Source organism: Pseudophryne corroboree, chromosome 3 (assembly GCF_028390025.1).
Source record: "Pseudophryne corroboree isolate aPseCor3 chromosome 3, aPseCor3.hap2, whole genome shotgun sequence".
NCBI classification, from domain to species: Eukaryota; Metazoa; Chordata; class Amphibia; order Anura; family Myobatrachidae; genus Pseudophryne; species Pseudophryne corroboree.
Genome location: NC_086446.1, coordinates 470,525,615 through 470,550,046, shown reverse-complemented (window position 1 = coordinate 470,550,046; position 24,432 = coordinate 470,525,615). Strand labels below are relative to the sequence as shown.

Here is a 24,432-nt window from a genome sequence, read left to right as displayed (position 1 = left end):
GGGGTGTTGTGAAAATACAGGGGTGCTAGCACAGTCCGCGGTTGCGATGTCCATGCCTGACCTTCACAACACTCTATGGGAAGAGGAGGTTCCTACCACCATTTGTACGCCCCCTGCAAGTGCTGGGAGGAGCACCGCCAGTCCAGTTGCTGATATTGAGATTGATGATGTCACTGTAGAAATACACCAGGATGTGGAGGAAATGGGTGTAGCTGGAAGTTGACGATGATGATTCTGATGGTGATGTGGTTTGTTTGAATAAGGCACCAGTGGAGACAGTTGTTGCCCATGGGATGAAAAAGCCCATTGTCATGCCTGGGCAAAATACCAAAAAAGCCACCTTTTCGGTGTGGAATTATTTCTCCACAAATCCGGACAACAGGTGTCAAGCCATCTGTTGCCTTTGTCAATCCATAATAAGTAGGGGTAAGGATGTTAACCACCTAGGAACATCCTCCCTTATACGTCACCTGCAGCGCATTCATCATAAGTCATTGTCAAGTTCAGAAACTTTGGGTAATAGCATAAGCAGTTCACTGACAACTAAATGATGTGGTTTGTTTGTTTGTTTGTTTGAATAGTATTTCTCTGTGAGGATGTAAACACTGAAGGGGGGGGATCTGATGATGAGGATGACATCTTTTCACTGTAGAGCCAGTTGGTGCAAGGAGAGATGAATGCTTCTTTTTTGGTGGGGGCCCAAACAAACCAATCATTTGAGCCACAGTCGTGTGGCTGACCCTGTCGCTGAAATGATTGGTTTGTTAAAGTGTGCATGTACTGATTATACAACATAAGGGTGACTGGGAGGGCCCAGGGACAATTCCATCTTGCACGTCTTTTCTTTGCCACATCATTCCAGAGGTGCTGCCCTATATGGGGTACTGCCCCACTGCCGTTTAAGTCCAGGGGTGCTGTTGCCTGTCTGCTGTGCTGTGTAATTCTCCAGGGGTGCTGCCTATGCTGTATAAATCCAGGGGTGCGGCCATATAATTCCAAGGGTGCTGCTGTACTTGATCCTAGGTTTAAATAAAAGCCTAGAGCAGATATGAAACAAGCTTTAACATCACAAACAGATTTGTGAAAACTAGCCGCAAAGGTGGAAATGGAAATTGCCGAAGTGTTTTTAAATAAAATGGGGAGAGACCACATTTGTGGCCAAAGTCAGTGTGACTCAGAAGAGACTGAATCATAATCCAGCGCAACTGCCGGAGAGGTAGAGGTATTTTCTGCCGGAGCATTAGAGAAAGGTTCTTCTCAATTATTTCATGTTTGGGACTCACTCAAATGAATGGCTCCAATTAGTCAACCTTAATTTTGTTTTATTATTGATGTTTCACATTTTGGGATTATTTATTTATAAAATGCGTATTTGTTGTACATGGATCTTCTTTTCCTAAGAGCTACTTAGGGTTATCGCAAGACCTCGCAGTGTTAGAAGAACAGAGTTTCAGTGATCTTGCATTGCATCAGCTTTCCACTGCACTACAGCACTAGATGGGCCAGGAGCTCCTGTGAGGCACAAACAGTTACTGAATAAGGCCCAGTATGGAGTCTCGTGGTGGCTTACAGTCAGAAAGATGTCTGACTTGCCAGGCTGAGGCATGCTGTGGGCACAGAGGTTAGCATTGCTTCCTCTCACAGTCCTACTTATAGTATGAAATTAGTTTGTACTGTAGAGTGGTAAGCTCCACTAGGGCAGGGGCTCAATAACAAAATTTTTTACTGCACAGTCGTGCTAAGTACTTTACCGAACCCACCCAAACTCAACTTGCCCCATCCGGGGCTGCTGTGGGGTCTTCTAAAACAACCAAGGGGCTGCTTTATTTAAAAATAAAATATGAATAAAATAACTAAGACACACAGGTATGCTCACATGCATGTAACTGGGACACACAGGTATACTCACATGCGTGTAACTGGGAGCTGTGAAAAGGCATCTGTCACAAACTATGAAAATAAAAATGCAATAAAAAAATGGAAAAAATAGAAACCCACGAGATTTTCACAAAGTAAGTCTCCAGACTACGTGGATGGGAAAATCTTGAACCTGTGACATACATCAGTTTATTTGCATCCCAGCATTAAATCCGAGATTATCTCAATCCCTGAAAATGGAGAAGGGGGTACAATTTTGGAGGCTTTGGCCACTAGTTTTTCAGTTTGTCCAGTAATGTGGTAATTAATAATTATTATATATTTGCTTGGTTGAATTCTGTTCTGTTCCACACCAATATAGGAGTGAAGGTGAAAGCCTGTGTGTCGTTCCTGATTGCATGTGACTCTCTAATTTTTAATCACTTTCTAGACACTGCCCTCTTCCTCTTCTCATAATGTGAAAAGTCATCAAATATGGTGGTGGTATGTTAGTAGCTAGCTATGATTCGTAGAACTTGGCAAGCTTTTTCCAGGGGGACCACCTGTCGCTGAAATTATGGGTTTATTAAACTGTGTATGTCCTGTTTAAACAACATAAGGGTGGGTGGGAGGGAGGACCCAAGACAATTCCATCTTGCACCTCTTTTTTTTCTTTGCATTATGTGCTCTTTGGGGCCTAGTTTCTAAAACTGCCATCCTGTCTGACACTGCAGTGCCACTGCTAGATGGGCCAGGTGCTGTGCCTCCCACTTTTGTCGCTTAGCTTAGTCATCCAGCGACCTCGGTGCACCTCTATTTTTTCTTTGCATTATGTGCTCTTTGGGGCCTAGTTATTAAAACTGTCATCCAGTCTGCCACTGCAGTGCTACTCCTAGATGGGCCAGGTGTTTGTGCCGCCCACTTGTGTTGTGTAGCTTAGTCATCCAGCTACCTCGGTGCAACCTTATTGAGGTTAATAATACCGTAGGATCAAAATTACACCTAAAATTCTGTGATTTTAGGTGTTTTTATGTGTTTCTCCAAAAACTATCCAGATCCAAAACCAAAACCCAAAAAGGTAGTTTTGGCAAAATCAATCCAGATCCAAAACACGAGTGGGGATCCAGATACAAAACCAAAACACAAAACCCGAAATGTGTCCGCTGCACATCTCTAGTAAAAACATTTGTATTATCGTTCAAACAGTTCATCAAGCAGTATGGTTCAGCATTAAGACAGAGACTGACTCGTCCCATACAAAAACAAAGGTGTTGGATTTTAGGAAGGCTGATTTTGTAGGGATGGGAAAATGTGTAAGCGATTCTTTGGCAGAGTGGAGGAACTTGGAAACAGTGCAGGAGAGGTGGGAAACATTAAAATGTGCAATATTAAAAGCAACAGACCTTTGTATCAAAACTGTTAGGAAAAACACAAGGAAAAGGAAGCCAGTGTGGTTTGCAAAAGAAGTAGCAAATATTGTGAGAGCAAAAAAGATGGCTTTTAGGAAATATAAGCAGACACAAAATAATGAAGACAAAAAGATATATCTTGTTAGACAGAAGGAGACAAAGAAGGTAATCAGATGTGCAAAGGCACAAGCTGAGGAGAAAATGGCCCAGTCAGTGGGTAAAGGAGGCAAAACTTTTTTTAGGTATATAAGAGAAAGGAGAAAAACAAAAGGCGGAATTATAAAACTAAAGACGGACACTGGGAGTCTTGTTGAAGGAGACAATTTAATAGCAGATCATCTTAATGATTATTTTTGCTCAGTATTTACTACTGAAAGAGAGGGAAAGGGACCACAGTTAAGTTGCAGGTATATTCAGGAAAATGAAACAAGTACATTTACAGAGGAGAAGGTCCTAACAGAACTCTCAAAGCTGAAAGTGGACAAATCTATGGGGCCAGATGGGATACATCCAAGGATACTAAAAGAATTTAAAGAGGTGCTGGTAGCACCATTGACAGAATTATTCAACCAGTCATTAGCTACAGGAGTAATTCCAGGGGACTGGAAAAGAGCAAACATAGTCCCACTGCACAAAAGTGGAAGCAAGGAAGAGGCAAACAACTACAGACCAGTGAGTCTTACATCAGTAGTAGGGAAATTGATGGAAACACTCTTAAAAGAAAGAGTTGTAGATTATCTCAAATCCGGCAATTTACTGGATCCCAAACAGCATGGATTCACTGGGGGGAGATCATGTCAAACAAATCTTATTGACTTTTTTGATTGTGTGACTAAAGTGATGGATAAAGGTGGAGCCATGGATATAGCTTATCTAGACTTTAGTAAGGCTTTTGACACAGTTCCACATCGCAGACTGCTAAATAAACTTGAAAGTTTGGGATTGGATATTAGGATTATTGAATGGATAAGATCTTGGTTGAAGGATAGAAAACAGAGAGTTGTGGTAAATGGAGTGCATTCACAGGAGGGAAATGTTACCAGTGGAGTACCCCAGGGATCTGTACTTGGACCAGTGCTTTTTAATATCTTTATTGGTGACATTGCAAATGACATTAAAGGGAAAGTATGCCTTTTTGCAGATGACACAAAGGTATGCAACAGGGTAGTCACACCAGGTGGGGTAAAACAAATGATTGAGGATCTAGGTAGACTAGAGGAATGGTCAAGAGTCTGGCAATTACAGTTTAATGCCAAAAAATGCAAAATCATGCACTTGGGTCTCAAAAATCCTAAAGCTAAATACAGTATTAATGGCACTATACTGGAAACTACTGAGGAGGAAAGGGATCTAGGAGTCACTATTTCAGATGATTTAAAGGCAGGTAAGCAATGTAACAAGGCAATGAGGAAGGCTAGTCAGATGCTTGGCTGCATTGGGAGAGGAATCAGCAGCAGAAAGAAAGAAGTAATAATGCCACTGTATAGGTCATTGGTACGGCCTCATCTAGAATACTGTATTCAGTTCTGGTGGCCATATCTTCAAAAGGATATTAATACATTAGAAACTGTACAAAGGAGGGCAACTAAAATGGTGCATGGCCTACATCACAAAACATACCCAGAGAGACTAAGAAATCTCAATATGTATAGTTTGGAGCAGAGAAGGGAAAGGGGGGACATGATAGAAACTTTCAAATATATCAAGGGTTTTAACAAAGTCCAGGAGGGAAACATTCTCCAAATGAAGAAAAGCAATAGGACACGAGGACATGCACTGAGACTGGAGGGGGGGAGGTTCAGAGGAAATTTGCGGAAAAATTATTTCACAGAAAGGGTAGTGGACAAGTGGAATAGCCTCCCATCAGAGGTGGTAGAGGCTAAGACAGTAGAGCAATTTTTAAACATGCATGGGATAGACATAAGGATATCCTTACAAAGAAATAAGGATCAAATAAGGTTAGAGATAAAAATAATATAAAAAGGGGCAGACTAGATGGGCCAAGTGGTTCTTATCTGCCGACAAATTCTATGTTTCTATGTTTCAAACCAATCTACTGAGCACAAACATAAAGACACAATCCTGAGCTATTCAGTGAATTATGGAGACCTCATAAGATTGTGCAGTGAGTTTTGATTTCAGACATGTTGACACATGATATTCTGGTGTATGTCGTCTGAGGGCATGACATTTTTGCTTATCAAGAAAGGACAGAAAACACATTTCAAACAGTACTCTTCCCATATGGAATCTCTTCCCATCTGCCTCCTGAACTCTCCACTATGCAGATCTGTGACTCCCTGGTTCATTTTCTTGTACTTCTCAGGTGAGCTCAATTTTTCTTACTTTTACTATCAGCGCCATCTAGTGTTAGATGTGAAATAAAGTCATACAACATTCAATAAATTTGTGCAATTCAAATATGCCTTTGTCAGTGAATTTTCACATCATACTTCCTTTTAGGTCCAAAAACTTGGTTATGAAACCTATTCAATCTCATGCTGTTAATTTGGGTCTTTGTCAGGAAAAGTAGTATTGTTTGGACGAAAACGGGACAAATGCATTGCCATAGAAGAAACTATTCCCTTATCAACCATTGTCTTTTTTTTCTTTGCTGGATACATATGCTGTGCAAATAAGTGAAAGTAAAACATATAATACAAATGTCTGGGAAACCAGTAATGTAATCCAAAAATAAACACAATAATTAACCCCCTATCAAAACTAGGACCATTTTGCATTTCTAAATACTTCCTGGCCTCATTAATGCTGTGGTGACAGCAATGGTGTGAAGAAGAGAAGTTGTCGGTAAACAAAGGAGGGAGTACAATTAGGTGAGAGATTGGTCCAGTGAGCCAAATTCACAGCAAATTCGCATTGAAATTACATTTGAAATTCAATTAGAAACTCACAATCTATTTTTTTTATAAGATAAAAATGTCAGAACTTGCTGCAGAACCCGTTGGACAACCCCTTTTAAAAGCATCTATTACTTTCATTATACCCACTAACAGCCTTCTATATAGTCCTGCAAAGAAACCTGTCACTTTTATGGGGTCCAGGAAGGTCTCCCCACTTTTTTATGCTCTTTTAGAAGTTTTCTTTTCTGACAAAATTCGCACAACCTCGTTGTGAGTAGTGTGAATTGGCATTTTGAATTGAATTGTGTGAATCTCGGGTGCGCGCATGAAGACGAAGTGTGTGAGTTTAACTATGCGAGTTTTGTTTCTGCAAACTCGCTCCTAATTGAATTCCCTCCTAACTCTTCCACTTAAGGAATCACTTTCATAAAAGGTCAGACTGCATTAAGTGGGTTAAAATGTTGTTGTTGTGTGTTGTTGTTTTTTTTAAATAATGCTTTCTGTTTGTATTATTTATGAATTAAAGTAGAAAGACTGGTAAAGGTACAAGAAACAAGGAATTTTCTCAGTCCTGTTTATGAAATATACCCAACTCACAGTTAACATTCCAGGCTAAAAGATTTTAATAAAAAATTGAGCACATCACTGAACACTGTGCCATGTTTTAAAAAAGTAACATCCCCAAAATGGAAAGACCCACTTGTTTTTCCATTGAAAAATGTATATTGTATGTATTGACTTCAACATCACACAAGTACCACATTTTTCCATATTGCTTTTTTATTGAATTAGCTTAGGTTCAATTACTGTAGTTAACATGAAAAAATCTTTAAAAATGACTTAATTAAATAATTATTTAAAAGGAAATCAGATTAAACAGATAACTGCCATTAATAAATGTGATTTAATTAACAATTGCAAAATTATTTTTTCAACCAGGAAAAACCAACCCTTAAAATATGTCAGATTTCATTGCTTTATGAGAATCGGTTACAATTTTAGGCTTAAGTGTATACTTTATTTTATATTCAGCTAGTTGGTGAGTTATCTTCTATACATTTTCTTAATCATTGTACACTTGAAAATGTCCAGGCTCACAAAATATTTTTCAAGAAAATAAAAGCTGAATATCACTTTTTGTCACACTATAACACATTTTAATTTTTTTAAAATAATTTATACCAGTTTGCAAGGAAAAAACAATGCTTTTATTTTAAATTCTTAACTCACGCATGATTATGTAAAATGAAATAGCCACTAGATATATTTAGGTAATATTTTTAAAGATCTGGTGGAAATTATTATGATTTACATGAACATAAATGAACAGCACTGAAATTAAAATATAAGACAATCTTTTTTTTCTTAATCACAAACAATACACTTATTTCGGCATTAATAAATATATTTTTCTTGGCTCATGGCTGCGATGATTATGCAAAGTGAATACCTGTATGGTATTGTCACACAAGCAGTTCTGCAATGCTGGCATGTACAGATTGAATGATCTTCTTTTGGAAGAGTTGTGCACCCCAGCACCTTCCTAAGCAAGGGATATGAAATACACCCCACTTACCCCACCCACCTCACAGTGCCATATATGATCATGCAAAAATGCAATCCTGAAGTGCCAATGCTGTATTATGACATAATTCACCTACAGTACTTTTTCATTGAACCTTTTTAAAAGAGAAATTCTTGAGGGTGCAAAAGTTTGTACTGGTCTACTGGAAGAGCTGTGGAGTTTTGGGGGTGTTCCTTGCTAACAAAAAAAAGTTTATTTAATAATTTTAAAATTATTTAAATAAAAACAAGTGCTATGAATGCATTCTTTTTTCTTTAAAAGGAATTGCAGTTTCCAAAACCACTAAGGTCCTAAAGATCACATTTCATCCCTGAATTTATGATAAATTATATTTTGTACCTACTACTTGCAGTTCTATGGGAAAATACATTTCTAGGTGGTTGGTTAAAAACAACACAAAAATATATGTACTAAAGACAGCTCCACTGTCCAGTCATTTCCTTGAATAATTTAAGCTATATATTAGTTTAAATTGACCTAAATTTTAGGTTAAGGTTGGAAAAGTATGAAGAAAATAATTGGATGCTAATAAAGTGAAGTTTGATTGAATATGTTTAACGTTTTCAGCAGGTGCATCTTCCAGAGAATCCTCCGACTCACAAGATAGTCTAAATTGATTTTTTTGGGTTGTGGTGAAAGAATAATGTGAAATGCGTTGGGTACTGCACTGTAAGTGCTAATATTTGCACACCTAAACAAGCTTTGCAAGATCTACCAGTTTTGTGGTTCTTAGTGGCTCTTCTTGTGTAACTCGGTGTGAAGAGAGTAAGGCATTGCAGCATGATTGGCGCACCTGGTGACAGGTACTGGGTCACAACATTACTCCAAAAGAAGATTTCTTCATCTGTTTAAATAATGTTTTACAATAACATTTTCATACACATATTTCAATCGGTGTAGACACTAACATTGTATTTGCGTTGCTTTCCTTAGGAACGTCCTCGTAGCTGCTGCATGAGGAAAACGATAAACTGGGACTGGTATCACTTTTATTGCTATCTAAATCATTGCCATTGATGAAAGGAAGACCTTGCTGTTTAATGTGGATGAACACGTCATTATTGGTTTTTGCATCAGAAGTATGAGATTCTTCCTTCGATACCAGCCAAGATTTGCCGAAATACCACAGAATATCCTTAATTGCACATCTTTTCTCAGGCTCAATAGAAAGCAATTTGCTAAACATTTTAAGGGCATGAGGTGTGAATCTACGCCACTGAGATGGCACATTAGCATTCTTGTATTTCTGCCATTGCAAAAATTCATAATAGAAGGAGTCTAAATGCAGTGCCTTTTCCCAAGGGAAATTTCCAGTCATCATACAGAAAAGAAGGACCCCGAATGCCCACACATCAATAGTGTATTTAACCAAAAATCCACTGTGCTTTGAAGTCTCACAAAGTTCTGGAGCTGTGTAGGGGATTGTACCACTTACACGTTTTTCTGTCGTTCCGGCAATCCTGGTCATGCCAAAATCAGAAAGTTTAATTTTTCGGCACTCTTTGTCAAAAATGAGGATATTTTCAGGTTTGATGTCGCGATGTACAAGCTTTCGGTTATGCAGGTAATCCAAAGCTAATGCCACTTGATAGATGCAGCGTTTGGTTGTATGCTCAGTAAGACCAACCTAAAATGACATAAAAATATAGTACAAAAATAGGTGATGAATTTAAAGCAACTTCAAGGCAAAAAATAAATGAATCTGGTAATTCATCAAAACTATTACCTCCCTCATATTTGGTTTTGTTATGCTCTCTGATTTAATGGAGAGATGTGCGGGTCCAGTATTCTGAAAACTAAACTCACCCGAATTTCAGTTTCTGACTACTTCTATGTATGAGTATGAGCTCAGGTTTTTACCCAGACTCGGATTTCCAAACTAGACTAAATGTCATCTTTTCCGGTGTTGGATCTTATGTGTTTTGGATTCTATAAAAGTCCCTCCCTCTGTTATTCGGGCACCATTTCACACAGGAAGGTGGAGGGTTAGGGTGTGAGGCTGTGGGATGCAGCACTATGACTGTGTCATTGAAGGGCTACCCCATATCAGGTGCAACTCTACCCCTAAGATGTGATGCTCTGCAGACACCATATCAGGTGCAGCTTTCCCCCTATGATCTGATGCTCTGCAGACCCCATATCAGGTGAAGCCCCCCCTATGATGTGATGCTCTGCAGATGCCATATCAGGGACAGACCCCCTGTCATTTATGCTCTGCAGACACAGGCTCACTGAGTAAAATGGGGGTCACACATGTGCAGAACTCAAGGAGCTAGCACCGGGCGACTGGGTCTCATCCTCCTGCCCATGGCTGCCGTTTCATCTCCTGTCTGCCATGCACTGAGCCTGGGATGGACCAGCATCTGCTGGAGGATGGTGGGCAGTGCTTCACATTTCACTGGTGCAGCTCAGAGACCCCTGCCCTATGGGAGGAAAGTACTTCTCCAAGCTGCTGCAGAACGTGCGCTGGCTGCCCCACACCAGTACCAACTGCTGTGGGGCAGGGTAGCTTAGGGTGAAGGTTAGTGGCTACTGTTACTCATACTGATGGTTATGCTGGGGGTACCAGTGATGAATAATAGCAGCATAAACCAATCAGCAGCTGGCAGAGCCTCTGCTTGCGCCATTTGTACTGTTGTCAGTCATCAAAAAGTGAGGTGGCTGGATTTGGTGGTGGCTGATTGGCTGTTGCTGCCATCATTCAGGCCAGCTGAGAGGCAGGGTGGGAGGAGCGGCTATTGGCCAGCCCACTGAGATGTTACTCAGGAGGTAGGATTGGGGCATCTAGGCCAGGAACTGTCCCAGTGGCCTACAATGTGATTCTAACCCCTGGCCGTGGTTGGCACCACCTGGCGGCACCCCCGTAGTCAGTGCCCCTGGTGAGTGCAATCCTTGCCAAGAGAATAATATGGCCCTGTGCTGCAGCACTACTGTGGCACTACTGTGACTGTGTCAGATTGTGAAGGCCTGTGGGCTGCAGCACTGCTGTGACTGTCACACTGTTGGTGAAGGGCTATGAGCTGCATCTCTGATGTGACTGTGTCAGTGAAAGGCGTCCACACACCCACACATACACCCCCCCACCATACACACACACAGTTCACATATATATACACACACCCACCACACGCGCACACACACACACACACACACATACATTTCTCTCTTACCCTCCACTTACCTAAGTATGACTGGCCGCCACTGTAATTACTCTCCCTCTCTGTGGACAGCAGCCTGGTCGATGTAGCCCCGCCCCTTCTGTCCCATTTAGCTCCGCCCCTTCTGTCCTGTGAAGTTCCGCCCCCTCCTCTGATCTGTACACAGCCGCTGTCACACAGGTGAGGGGAGAAGGCTTTTCATGCTGCCGGCGCCGCTGCCTGTTATACAGCGACAGGCACAGAAGCTGGCAGCAGCAGCAGGGGGGACAGGAAGGTGCAGCAAAAGGGAAGGGATGCAGAGCAGGGGGAGCGCCTCTCCGTCCCAGCACCTCCCTGCACTGCATCCCTTCACTGAGCGGGTAGCGCCGGGCCTGCTGCTCAGATTGAAACTACTTCTAGTTGCTTTCTCTTCTGGTCAGTTTACAAGAGAAATGTGACACAGACATTTTCCTGATCAGTCTTTACTAAAGGACTAACTTACAGTAATTAAGTACAGAAGTATATATATATATATATATATATATATATATACACTGCTCAAAAAAATAAAGGGAACACTAAAATAACACATCCTAGATCTGAATGAATGAAATATTCTTATTAAATACTTTGTTCTTTACATAGTTGAATGTGCTGACAACAAAATCACACAAAAATTATCAATGGAAATCAAATTTATTAACCCATGGAGGTCTGGATTTGGAGTGACCCTCAAAATTAAAGTGGAAAAACACACTACAGGCTGATCCAACTTTGATGTAATGTCCTTAAAACAAGTCGAAATGAGGCTCAGTAGTGTGTGTGGCCTCCACGTGCCTGTATGACCTCCCTACAACCCACACAAGTGGCTCAGGTAGTGCAGCTCATCCAGGATGGCACATCAATGCGAGCTGTGGCAAGAAGGTTTGCTGTGTCTGTCAGCGTAGTGTCCAGAGCATGGAGGCTGTACCAGGAGACAGGCCAGTACATCAGGAGACGTGGAGGAGGCCAACAACCCAGCAGCAGGACCGCTACCTCCGCCTTTGTGCACGGAGGAACAGGAGGAGCACTGCCAGAGCTCTGCAAAATGACCTCCAGCAAGCCACAAATGTGCATGTGTCTACTCAAACGATCAGAAACGGACTCCATGAGGGTGGTATGAGGGCCCGACGTCCACAGGTGGGGGTTGTGCTTACAGCCCAACACCATGCAGGACGTTTGGCATTTGCCAGAGAACACCAAGATTGGCAAATTCACCACTGGCGCCCTGTGCTCTTCACAGATGAAAGCAGGTTCTCACTGAGCACATGTGACAGACGTGACAGAGTCTGGAGACGCCAAGGAGAACGTTCTGCTGCCTGTAACATCCTCCAGCATGACCGATTTGGCAGTGGGTCAGTAATGGTGTGGGGTGGCATTTCTTTGGGGGGCCGCACAGCCCTCCATGTGCTCGCCAGAGGTAGCCTGACTGCCATTAGGTACTGAGATGAGATCCTCAGACCCCTTGTAAGACCATATGCTGGTGCGGTTGGCCCTGGGTTCCTCCTAATGCAAGACAATGCTAGACCTCATGTGGCTGGAGTGTGTCAGCAGTTCCTGCAAGATGAAGACATTGATGCTATGGACTGGCCCGCCCGTTTTTCAGATCTGAATCCAATTGAGCACATCTGGGACATCATGTCTCGCTCTATCCACCAACGCCACGTTGCACCACAGACTGTCCAGGAGTTGGCGGATGCTTTAGTCCAGATCTGGGAGGAGATCCCTCAGGAGACCATCCGCCACCTCATCAGAAGCATGACATGGCATTGTAGGGAGGTCATACAGGCACGTGGAGGCCACACACACTACTGAGCCTCATTTTGACTTGTTTTAAGGACATTACATTAAAGTTGGATCAGCCTGTAGTGTGTTTTTCCACTTTAATTTTGAGGGTGACTCCAAATCCAGACCTCCATGGGTTAATAAATTTGATTTCCATTGATAATTTTTGTGTGATTTTGTTGTCAGCACATTCAACTATGTAAAGAACAAAGTATTTAATAAGAATATTTAATTCATTCAGATCTAGGATGTGTTATTTTAGTGTTCCCTTTATTTTTTGAGCAGTGTATATATATATATATATATATATATATATATATAAAATTATTATTTTTTTAGATCTTTTTTTCAAACATTGAAACATAGATCGGGAACATCACGACCATCAAAACATCGGAAACAACGCAACCATCATTTTGAAAGTTGGGTCAGCTTCCAAGTATAGAGGGGGGCCTGGGGTGGCTTGGGAAGGTTAATTACACTCCCCAGCGGCTGCCATTGTCTGCAGCTGCTGGAGTGGGGGGATCCTGCCATGCTGACTGATCAGCAGTGATCGGCAGCACGGAAATCAGTAGGGGAGAGTGCAGGGAGGCAGAGGGACCTTCTGGTCCCTATGACAGCAGCAGCAGAGGGAAGTTTCCTTCCCTGCTGCTGCTAACACTCTCTATCTGACTGGTCGCATCCTGTGCAACCAGGTCAGATAGAGCACTTGCAGGCATGGTCGCATCTTATGCGACCATGCCAGGCAAGTGGTTAAGGCCGGGGTACACACTAGGATAACATGTGTACCCAGCATCTGAGCAAAATGAGGAAAACACGATGCAAAAATACATTGTGCCGCTGTACAAACTGCACAATGCAATGGATGACAACAAGATGTATCATTACCCGCTGCATTTAAAATGCATACCATCATTTCCTGTGTCATCTCATTGGGCGGGCAGCACGCCAAATTTGATAACCCAGGGCACGACCCTCAGGAGCGTGCGAATAGCCACACACATCGAAAAATGTGACCAAGATATCGTTCCAATCCACATTGTAATGATATATCAGATGATATATTGCTTAATGTGTACCTGGGGTATCTCACAGAAGGCTGATATGGAAGTACGATCAAAGTCAGCCTACCGTATATGACTGATTAATGTGCAATCCGGACCTAATTATTCAACCACTTTACTAGATAATGCTGATTTTATAAAACTTTAACCCCTTTCTCAATATTATTTTAAAGAGAGTCAGACAAGAGAGGAAAGACAGATTTACAGCCAACAGGTCCCTTTAGAAAGTGGGTCATGGGTAAGAAGAACACACTTTGGCCCTAATTTAGACCTGATCGCAGCAGCAAAATTGTTCTCTAATGGGCAAAACCATGTGCACTGCAGGTGGGGCAAATATAGCATGTGCAGAGAGAGTTAGATTTGGGTGGGGTATGTTCAAACTGAAATCTAAATTGCAGTGTAAAAATAAAGCAGCCAGTATTTACCCTGCACAGAAACAAAATAACCCACCCAGATCTAACTCTCTCTGCACATGTTATATCTGCCTCCCCTGCAGTGCACATGGTTTTGCCCAACTGCTAACAAAATTCCTGCTGCGATCAACTCAGAATTACCCCCATGGTTTTGCCCATTAGACAACAGTTTTGCTGCTGCGATCAGGTCTGAATTAGGTCCTTTAACATAAACTTAGGAGTGAAGCGTATGCAGTAATGGAAGAAGGGGGGGGGGGATATTTTAGTAACTTTTTCTTGTTCACTATTTTACTAAAGACTACTTAAAGTATACTGATACCCCTTTCACACCGCAGCTTGTACCCGGTAATTTGCAGTTTTTACTGGCTTCCTAAATGGTTCGAGCTGCGATGTGAAAGGGTCACCTTCAATTTACCGTTTACAAAATACCGGTATTTTGAAACGGTAAAAAAGCAGGGTCCTACCCGTTTCAGACCCGTTTAATTGTGCAGTGTGAAAGGGTCTGAAACGGTATTTGCAAGCCCCAGAAGGTGATAGGCTGTCTCCATGTGTGATCTCACCAGGCAGAAGCAGGAAATAAACATTTAAAATGACAACCACTGTTTTGTATGGGTGAAACGGGTTCAGTGTGAAAGGTACCAAAACGGTAATGAAATGGTAATATACTGGTTACAACATGCGATGTGAAGGGGGTTTAACTGCTCAGACCCGTTTTAAGAACCGTTTAAAGAACCGTTTTAAAAGCAGGTTTTGCGATGTGAAAGCAGCATGACTGTTGCTGGCCAGCACCACCATTTCAGGTGCTAACGTTACCGTGTCATACATACCTGTGGTGGAATGATATCAAAAAGATCTCCAGCCACAGCATATTCTTGTGCAAACACATAGTATTCCTCGGTTTCAAAAGCTATGTCATGCATGCCAATGATATACGGGCAGGCTGACAGATAGCGTGAGATACAGTATTCCTGTAGAAAGCTTTTCTGCTTTGTGGTTTTCTTTTTTAAAAATTTAAGGGCCATCTTTGTGCCTAAAACAAGGAAAAACATATATTAGATTTTACTTGCAGCAGCCGCAATCTGTAATAGTCCAATATTCCATATGCATTATATTATTATCACTTATCTTTTACAGATTTATTCAAGATGTTTTGATTGATAAGAACATGAAAGGACATGAAAATGGTTAACTATTAATGGACAAGCAGTTTTTAAAGGGAAACTAAATCCAAAAATAAGAAATTGAAATACAGTATACCACACCAATTACAGTGGCCACACAGGCACCATTTTTTGGCCCAGATTTCTCAAGCCTTGGAGAATGATAAATAGCGCGGTGATAAAGTACCAACCAATCAGCTCCCAACTGTAATTTTTTCAAACACAGCCTGTAACATGGCAGTTAACACCTGATTTGCTGGTACTTTATATACCGTGCAATTTATCATTCTCCAAGGCTTGATAAATCTAGGACATAGGGGGTAATTCAGACTGCATCGCTGCAGCGGCAGCAATCGCAGTATAAATTACTTTGTGGAGTGCGCACGCGGAGCGGCTGCACTGCGCGTGCGCACCCAGGGAGCCCAGGGAGATGCTAACAGCATCTCACTGATGCGATTGCCTATGCCTGATTGACAGGCAGAGGTGGTCGCGAGGCCGGAGGGTGCGTGCTAACGGCGTTAGAACGCCATTGGCGGGGCGTGGCCCGGACAACCGAGGCATGTTTGGACTGTTGGGGTGAGTGGGCCGCAGTGGCTGTGTGACATCACACTCAGCTGTTGCAACCCGGGATGCGACGAGTAGCGGCCTGCCATAGCACAGGAGCTGCCCTGGCAGGGAGCTACACGTCAGGTACAAAAGCATCGCCGGCGTGCAATGCTTTTGTACGTGTGTGTGTGTGTGTGTGTGTGTGTGGGGGGGGGGGGGGTTACCAGACATGCGGGGCGGACTAGCCCTGTGCTGGGCGTTCCCCCGCATGTCTGTGAAACTGATCGTAGATGTGCTAAATTTAGCACATCTACGATCAGATCTGAATTAGGCCCATAGTCTGGTTGCAATTGAATTGGAATAAGGAGTAAGAGAATGTCCTTCAGAAAGTAACCAGCTACCCAGCCCAAACATGAATCAGCTGCTTCTTTACCTATATGGGCACAAGTCCATGCATGGGCAGCATTTGTATTACTTCAATTTTTCAATGACCTCTTTGGACAACCTAAAAGGCTAATGCCTGAACTACGTACAGCAGTTTATTAAAATTCCAGAGCGACCAGATAACTACTGGTTGATATCTTATGATTCACTTCAATGTTAATCTGTCTAGTCAGTGATAGCTGTATTTAGTGCAGTATACTGTAGTAAGCTGCCCTGTCACATGGAGCACTGTTCTTACTAACAACAGGTCATTGCCTCTCATAACATCAGCACGGTTATCTCCAGATAAACTCTGATAATCTGATTGACTACAGATTTTCTTAAGCCACGTACAGACGGGGAGAGATGAGTGCTGAGTGATCTAGCACAGAACGCTCAGCTCACATCTCTCCCCTGCTCAGCACACAGTGTGTGCTGAGCAAGGGGGGTGGGGACAGGGCGGGCACTTATTTCACCCAGCGGTGAAATGAGCAATCTGCTAGATTGTGCCTGCATGCAGGCCAATATAGTACCGGCGATAGCGACGCGTGGGGCCGCGCATCTCTATCGCTGTAGGGGATACACACGGAGAGATCCGTGCTTAACTTCTAAGCAATCTAATCAGAGTCTTACCTCTTGTTTTATGGATCACCAGATCCACTCTCCCATATGTCCCTTTTCCCAGCTCCCTGATGACCTCATACTGTTTGTTAACTTCCACTTTCTCCATTGTTTTTGCTGTCAATATTTGCAGCTCCTCCAAGATATCGACTGCTCCTCTCGACAGTAGTGATGAGAAACTCATGGTTATTTTCTGTGCTAAGGAATCAAGTTACTGGAAGTGCTTTCTTTCATTAGATCCTTGGAAATCTGCATTTAGAAAGAAACAATGAGCACTACATTTTCCACCTTAATGTTTTAAATGATGTGTGTGACTTACAGAGTGTCCTACAAAAATAAAGAAGATAATGTGTAATAGAGAGTAGAACACCAGTTATTTGGTTCTCTAAGAAATTATGATGTTGCCTAAAGAATTGTACTTTATTTGAGTTTCTTACGTGTAGGAAACAGATTAGGCTTCTAATAGTCCTTAGTATTCAAGATGGTTATATGTTGACTCTTCATGATATACACAACTTACACAGTGCCACGTCTTTTCATTATATAAATTGCTGTTAGCATAGCTAGCCAAATATGTATATTTCAGCAATTGTCTTGGCTGAAATCATTAAGGAAAAAGATCAAAAACATTTGCAACACCCCTTCCCCCCTAGTGCAGCAGTGTCAGGTCATGTCCTCTAGGGAAGTAGAGAAACAAACATGTGCTCCTCCTTTCTTTCCTAGAGACAGTTGGCCAAGAGTAGTCTTGGCAGCATTGTAGGCCCTGGGCAAAGCAATGCACTGTGGCTCCTATACACCCATTCACGGGAACCAATTAAAAAAAATCATAACATACCCCTCCTGTGGCCATGAGCTGCCTCTCCACATTCTTTCATAGGGTGAATGGCTTTCAGCACTCTCACTGGAGGATAGCTCCAGCCATTCACCAATCAGCATGCTGCTAGCCATTCACTGTCTGGTTGCAGCCTTGGAAACAGGTGGAGAATGCTGCCTCATTGCTCTGATTGTGTGAACACCACCCCCTCCTTCCTCAGAGGCCACTTGCATTGCAGAATGTGATTATACTGCCCAAATGTATCACTCTATACCTGCAGGGACAGGCGCACCCTATGATGATGAAGACACCATATAAGTAGTCTCTTCACTCCTGTGTTGGGACTCCAGCCCATGCGCTGTCTACTGACCACGCATGCACGCCAGCCATTGCTTGGAAGGGTTAAGTTGTAAACAGTGGTGCAAGTAGAAAAAATGTCTTACGGGTGCGCGCGCGCAAAAAATGGGTGTGGCCAAATGCCACATGGGGCGTGGCCTTTGAAAATGGGGGCGTGATACACATATGGGGGAGGGGCAGATACACGTATGACCCCAATAGTGTCAGATATACATTGCCCCACAGTGCCAGATACATATAACCCCACAGTGCCAGATACACGTTGCCCCACAGTGCCAGATATACATTGCCCCACAGTGCCAGATATACATTGCCCCACAGTGCCAGATACATATAACCCCACAGTGCCAGATACACATTGCCCCACAGTGCCAGATACACAAATGTCCCCAGAGTGCCAGATACACATTGCCCCACAGTGCCAGATACACATTGCCCCACAGTGCCAGATACACATTGCCCCACAGTGCCAGATACACATTGCCCCACAGTGCCAGATACAGAAATGCCCCCAGAGTGCCGTACATTGCCTCACAGTGTCAGATACACATTGCCCCACAGTGCTAGATACACAAATGCCCCCACTGTGTCAGATATACATTGCCCCCCGTGCCAGATACAGAAATGCCCCTACAGTGCCAGATATGCCCCCAGTGCCAGGTATACATGCCCCCCTGTGCCAGATATCCCCCAGTGCCAGGTATATATGCCCCCCTGTGCCAGATATGCCCCCAGTGCCAGATATCCCCCAGTGCCAGGTATATATGCCCCCCTGTGCCAGATATGCCCCCAGTGCCAGATATCCCCCAGTGCCAGGTATACATGCCCCCCTGTGCCAGATATCCCCCAGTGCCAGGTATATATGCCCCCCTGTGCCAGATATCCCCCAGTGCCAGGTATATATGCCCCCCTGTGCCAGATATGCCCCCAGTGCCAGATATCCCCCAGTGCCAGGTATACATTCCCTCCTGTGCCAGATATCCCCCAGTGCCAGGTATATATACCCCCCCTGTGCCAGATATGCCCCCAGTGCCAGGTATAACATGCCCCCCCAGTGCCAGATATCCCCCAGTGCCAGGTATAACATGCCCCCCAGTGCCAGGTATATATGCCCCCCTGTGCCAGATATGCCCCCAGTGCCAGGTCTAACATGCCCCCCCCAGTGCCAGGTCTAACATGCCCCCCCCAGTGCCAGGTCTAACATGCCCCCCCCCAGTGCAAGGTAAACATGCCCCCCTCACCGCTGCCGTCGCCGTCCTGTCTGTCATGTGAGGGAAGGAGAGCGGCGCAGCCTGGCCTCTCGTTCCCCTCAGTCTCCGGCGGGTGTCTCAGTTTAATTCAGCGCCGATCCGTGAGCCAATCAGAGCTTGCGGGTGCGAGCTCTGATTGGCTCACGGATCGGCGCTGAAGTAAACTGAAACACCCGCCGGAGACTGAGGGGAAGGAGAGGCGCAGGCTGTGCTCTCCTTCCCTCACATCAGCGGCGGTGCGACGGGGACGGCGGGTGCGGCGGGGACGGCGGGTGCGGCGTGGAGCGAGGGAGGGAAGGAAGAGGAGCGGCGGCCCGTCGGTGTGGGTACGGCGTACCCATGGCGAAATTCTTACGGGTACGCCGTACCCACCCGTACCCGCCCACTTGCACCACTGGTTGTAAAGCAGAACCCATAGATCCTTATTCATCTCAGTTTATTTATTACAATGTCCCAAAAGACCACTATAAAAGACATTATAAGCCGGGTACACACTGAGACGATAGTGGCCCAATATGTTGTTTCTGCCCAAATTGGAACAACATATAGGGCATATCGCTCAGTTAGTATGCCCAATATGTGGGTGCACGCGGTCACTAGCGACGTTACCCAGGGGGCCCTGCTGCATGGCCAACTGGGTGTATTTTAATAAAGGACAGAACAGTGATCGTTACATCCTTCGTTAGATCATTCTGATGTCTGCAGCCATATTGTCACGGTACACATTGTCTCAGTGTGTACCCGGCTATAGATTATAACCCAGTAACAAAATGAAACATTGTGTCTATGCTGTATCTATGGTACTCTGTAACCTGATACTGTGAATAGAACACTGTATGATTAGACCTGCAATTTTTATTTTTAATTATTTATTCAAATCATGCAGAAGTAGGCAAGCACTGCCCATCTACTTCTGTGACATCATCAGTTGGAGAGAAATTGGAAGCACTATTTTAGTTGGACAGACAAGTTGGACGGTTGGTCAGTTGGATGGTTGACAGAAAGTTGGTCTGATCCAGTGAGAAATAATAAATAAAACCCAGGTGTTCCAATCAGGAAAAGGCTGTCCAGCTAGTTAGGGGCTGTGTCTTATCTTGAAAATAAAACACAGCTCCTGATTGGTTATCTGTCAATTAACCCTTAAGATACAAATTTGGAGTCTATTACATTCTGTCTTTGACCATCATACTGCTGTGAAAGCTTCTAGTGAAAGAATAGGCTATAACGCATGTATTGTTATAGGGAGGATATTTTCATGATTATTAAACCAAAAATATGAACTGGTAACAAAAAAGGTTCTTCAGTTCTCCCATTTAGACTTTTTGTAGCAAGTAATGTTAATTATTATTTTCTGAGCCACTGTCACAGTTAAATAGATTAATAATTGACTAAAAATGATTTTTTGTCACATTGTAATGTTTGTATTGTATTTATCTTACTGGCAGTAAAAAAAACGGGTTCCGGTATGAATGGTCGACAATGTTAAAGTCGACAGTTATTAGGTTGACCACTATTGGTCCACACTGACATGGTTGACATGGACAAATGGTCGACACATGGAAATGGTTAACGCATAAAAGGTCGACACATGAAAATGTCGACATAGATTTTTGAACTGTTTTTGGTGTCATTTTTTTCCGTAACATGACAAGGAACCCCAATTAGTGTACCGTGTCCCCTTGCATGGCTCGCTTCGCCGGCCATGCTGCAGGCAAGGTGCCTCGCTTCACTATTGCTGCGCTCGGCACAGGTTACTATTCCCTATCGTAGTCCACGTGGATGGTAAAGTATGAAAAAGTTAAAAATCTATTTTAAAAAAAAAAGCCATGTTGACCTTTTCATGTGTCGACCACTTTTACGTGTCGACCATTTGACCATGTCGACCATGTCAATATCGATCAATAGTGGTCGACCTAATGAGTGTCGACCTTAACATTGTCGACCATCTGAACGGATACCAAAAAAAAACATCCCATAATCTAAATTCATAAAGCAGATGGAAAAGTACAGTAGGTAGGATTTCTCTGAGTAAACATTGCTGGGCAGTGTTACATAACATGTGATAGAACAGAGATGTAGCATTTGACTCAATAAAAAATTAACTTCCTCTCTATAATCCTGAGATGTAATTAGGAAAAGACCAGCTTCTACTTATTATTGTATAGAATATACTTGATAGATGCTACCTCGAAGCTGATAGGTTGCTATGGGCAAATTCTCCACTAGACCACTTCTCCACTCTTTTCACTGCTTGACTCAATCTCATAAATCACCCGCCCCTTCACATCTCACATTGATATCATAGCATAGTTGCTTACCCTCCCAGAAGCTGCAGGAGACTCCTGATTTTGGGGGTAGTCCCCCGCAGCCCTGGAAGGGTATGTGGCTCTCCTACATACTGCACGCTTCTCATCTCCAAGCTTCTCCTGGAGAGGAGAAATAAAACGTAGGCAAATGTAGTACCCCATAAATGAGCTACCCCTTAAAGTATAGCAGTTTATCCATATACAGGCTTCCCAGTCCTATAGCCCCTGTTTTTTTCCCTATCTACTTTAGTCTCATCCCATTGTCCCCTATCAGGCTACTAGGTGACCCTTCCCTTCTGGCCTCTACTGAACATGTGCAGGAAAATCTGCCAGAGGACATGAGCTAGCCAGCAACAGAAATACCTGTCAAAATTCCCCCTAGCTGATTGGAGGCCCAGATTGCAAGGCAGAGGAGTCCGAGGGTTGGCTATATGCAAGGGACTGGGACCACTGAGATACCAGGGTCCTGAGAGGAGAGACGGACCAAGAAACAGCAAGAGGGATAAAAGTAGCAACAGAGGAAGAAGAGGGGAGTGACACAGATGGGAGCATATCTGTGAGGAATGCTGTAATGTAGGCACCAGTAAGGCAGAGATGTACAGCAGGGAGAGTGGGTGACCAGCAGCCAGGAGGATGGAGATGGCAGGAGTCTGGGTACAGCGGCTGCAGCACCAGTCCAAAGAGAGCTGCTGCAGTGACAGGATCTCCGGGTGTGTCAAGCCGACGCAAAGACCGTGCTAAGGGTCCCAGAGGCTGTCGGAAATGCTAAGGACACCCCCACCCCCCTTTATCAGCTGCAGGTCCCCTGAAGCACTGCTAAAAATGGGCTGGCAGTTCATCGTATCCTGGTGTAATGCCCAAAAAGGACCCTGGTGGCTGTTTTGTGTCTGATAGAAGGACCCTCCGATAGACGAACCGAGTACGGCACTGATGGGTGGAGGAGCAACAAGGAAACTTCCCAAAAGATCACCATTGCATTACCAGGTGTTAGGGTCTCCTGCTCTGTGCTGCCACGTCGTCATGGCAACCGGGAGACAAGTGCTAGCGGAGTAACCTGAGCGTAGCTGATACTCCGGTTCGGGTCTTTTGCTGTGCAGTGGTTACAGGCTCTGTGCACGGCAGGGGATCCGGTGCTGGTTTTTGTGCTCACAGTCTGTGAGGTCTGAGTGGGGCGTGGACGACACCTGCTATATAAACCCTCTTCTCAGGTTAGGCAGATGCTGCTGAATCTTTGTTGGTTAGTCAGTTCCTGAAAGCTAGCTAGTACTGTGTAAACTTTGTATTTGTTTGTTGCTTACTGCAAATAGGCCTTGGGATTTGGTATTACACTCTGCCAATCCAGACCTAGCAGTAAGACTGGAGTCAGTCGTTTAACCTGCTGGGGTTCTTTTGCTACTCTGTGAACCTAGCAAGTTTGCGGCTGTATTCTCAGACTTGCCTGCCTAAATCCTTTCTCACTGTGCAAGGTGTTCAGGTGTCAGTTTAGTGGCAGTAAGCTGAACCAGTGCACTGCAAGTGAGGACTAGGATTGTGGAGACTCTCCTTGTGTCTATTATTCCATCTCTGACCAAGGAGTTTACTGCCACACCCGTTGGTAACCCTTTAGGGTTTTGCTGTTGCCCTTAGCAACAGCATTTCGGGTTCTCTACGTATTAAATCACAACATCTCGCTTCTTTCCATCTGAGCATTCCTAATACTAGGGAGACACCCAGTTTCTTAGCCTTTGGGCTTCTCTGTTCACTTTGTGTTTATTTTGTCACCCTATCACCTTCTATAAATGTAATGTCATATTCCCCAGTCTGTCTGTGAGTTCATTTGTTTTGCATCCCTCTCCGTTCAGACACCAGTACATTCCTGCTGGCACTGGTGTGCATAACATAGTCAGCAGCCTAATACTCCTGTTGAAATTTTGTGGGAATATGGAGCATACCCCTCAAAATACTTTGCAACAGGTGGTCGATCAGGTGCAGGTCCTGACTCGACAATTTAATGATTTGTCCATTAAAATGCACACCTCGCAGGCCGCTGGTGGAGCTCCCGCAGCAGCAGTGCCTTCAGGGGTTAAGGAGCCGAAAGTAAATCTCCCGGATCGTTTTTCTGGAGATCGCTCGCAGTTCTTTTGTTTCAAGGAGAGCTGCAAGCTATATTTCCAGCTTAGGCCTCAGTCTTCTGGGTCGGAGATTCAGCGGGTGGGCATAGTGATTTCCTTGCTACAAGGAGACCCACAGGTCTGGGCATATGGGTTGCAGCCTGACTGTCCGTCGCTTAAAAGTGTTGATGTTTTTTTTACGGCACTGGGCATGTTGTATGATGACCCTGACAAGACGGCCTCAGCCGAGGCTCAGATTTCGATCCTTAAGCAAGGGCGAAGGCCAGTTGAGGTTTATTGTATGGAGTTTCTGAGGTTGGCCCATGATACCCAGTGGAATGAGCCAGCCCTGAGACACCAGTACCGAAGAGGTCTTTCTAACCAGTTAAAAGACCAACTGGTACAATATCCCTTGCCTGATAGCTTGGATCAGCTCATGCAGTTATCCATTCGGGTGGATAGACGGCTGAGAGAGCGCAGGCTTGAAAGGGAGACCGAGGTTTCCTTCTTTCCCAAGGGAACCTCAGACTCTGAGGAATTTTCCGAGGAGCCTATGCAGATTGGGGCTACCCGCCTCTCCTCGCGTGAGAAGACGCGGAGGAGACAGCAGGGGTTATGTTTGTACTGTGGGAATAAAGGTCATGTGGTAGTATCATGCCCAGAAAAGCCGGAAAACTTCAGGGCCTGAGGGTGATGGGAAATATCCTGTCAGGCC

At 44.0% G+C, this 24,432-nt stretch overlaps 1 protein-coding gene across 1 annotated transcript in view; it reads right to left on the bottom strand.

Moving 5' to 3' along the window:
• Nucleotides 1-7,312: 7,312 nt before the first annotated feature.
• LOC135056048 (serine/threonine-protein kinase SBK1-like) overlaps nucleotides 7,313-24,432 on the bottom strand; it is a 57,022-nt gene continuing 39,902 nt past the window's right edge. The window contains exons 2-4 of the mRNA XM_063960770.1: nucleotides 16,913-17,149; nucleotides 14,978-15,180; nucleotides 7,313-9,339 (exon numbers count right to left, since the gene is read on the bottom strand). Of these exons, the coding sequence (XP_063816840.1) occupies nucleotides 8,587-9,339; nucleotides 14,978-15,180; nucleotides 16,913-17,084 (1,128 nt within the window). The 5' untranslated portion in view covers nucleotides 17,085-17,149 and the 3' untranslated portion in view covers nucleotides 7,313-8,586. The remainder of the gene's footprint in view (nucleotides 9,340-14,977; nucleotides 15,181-16,912; nucleotides 17,150-24,432) is intronic.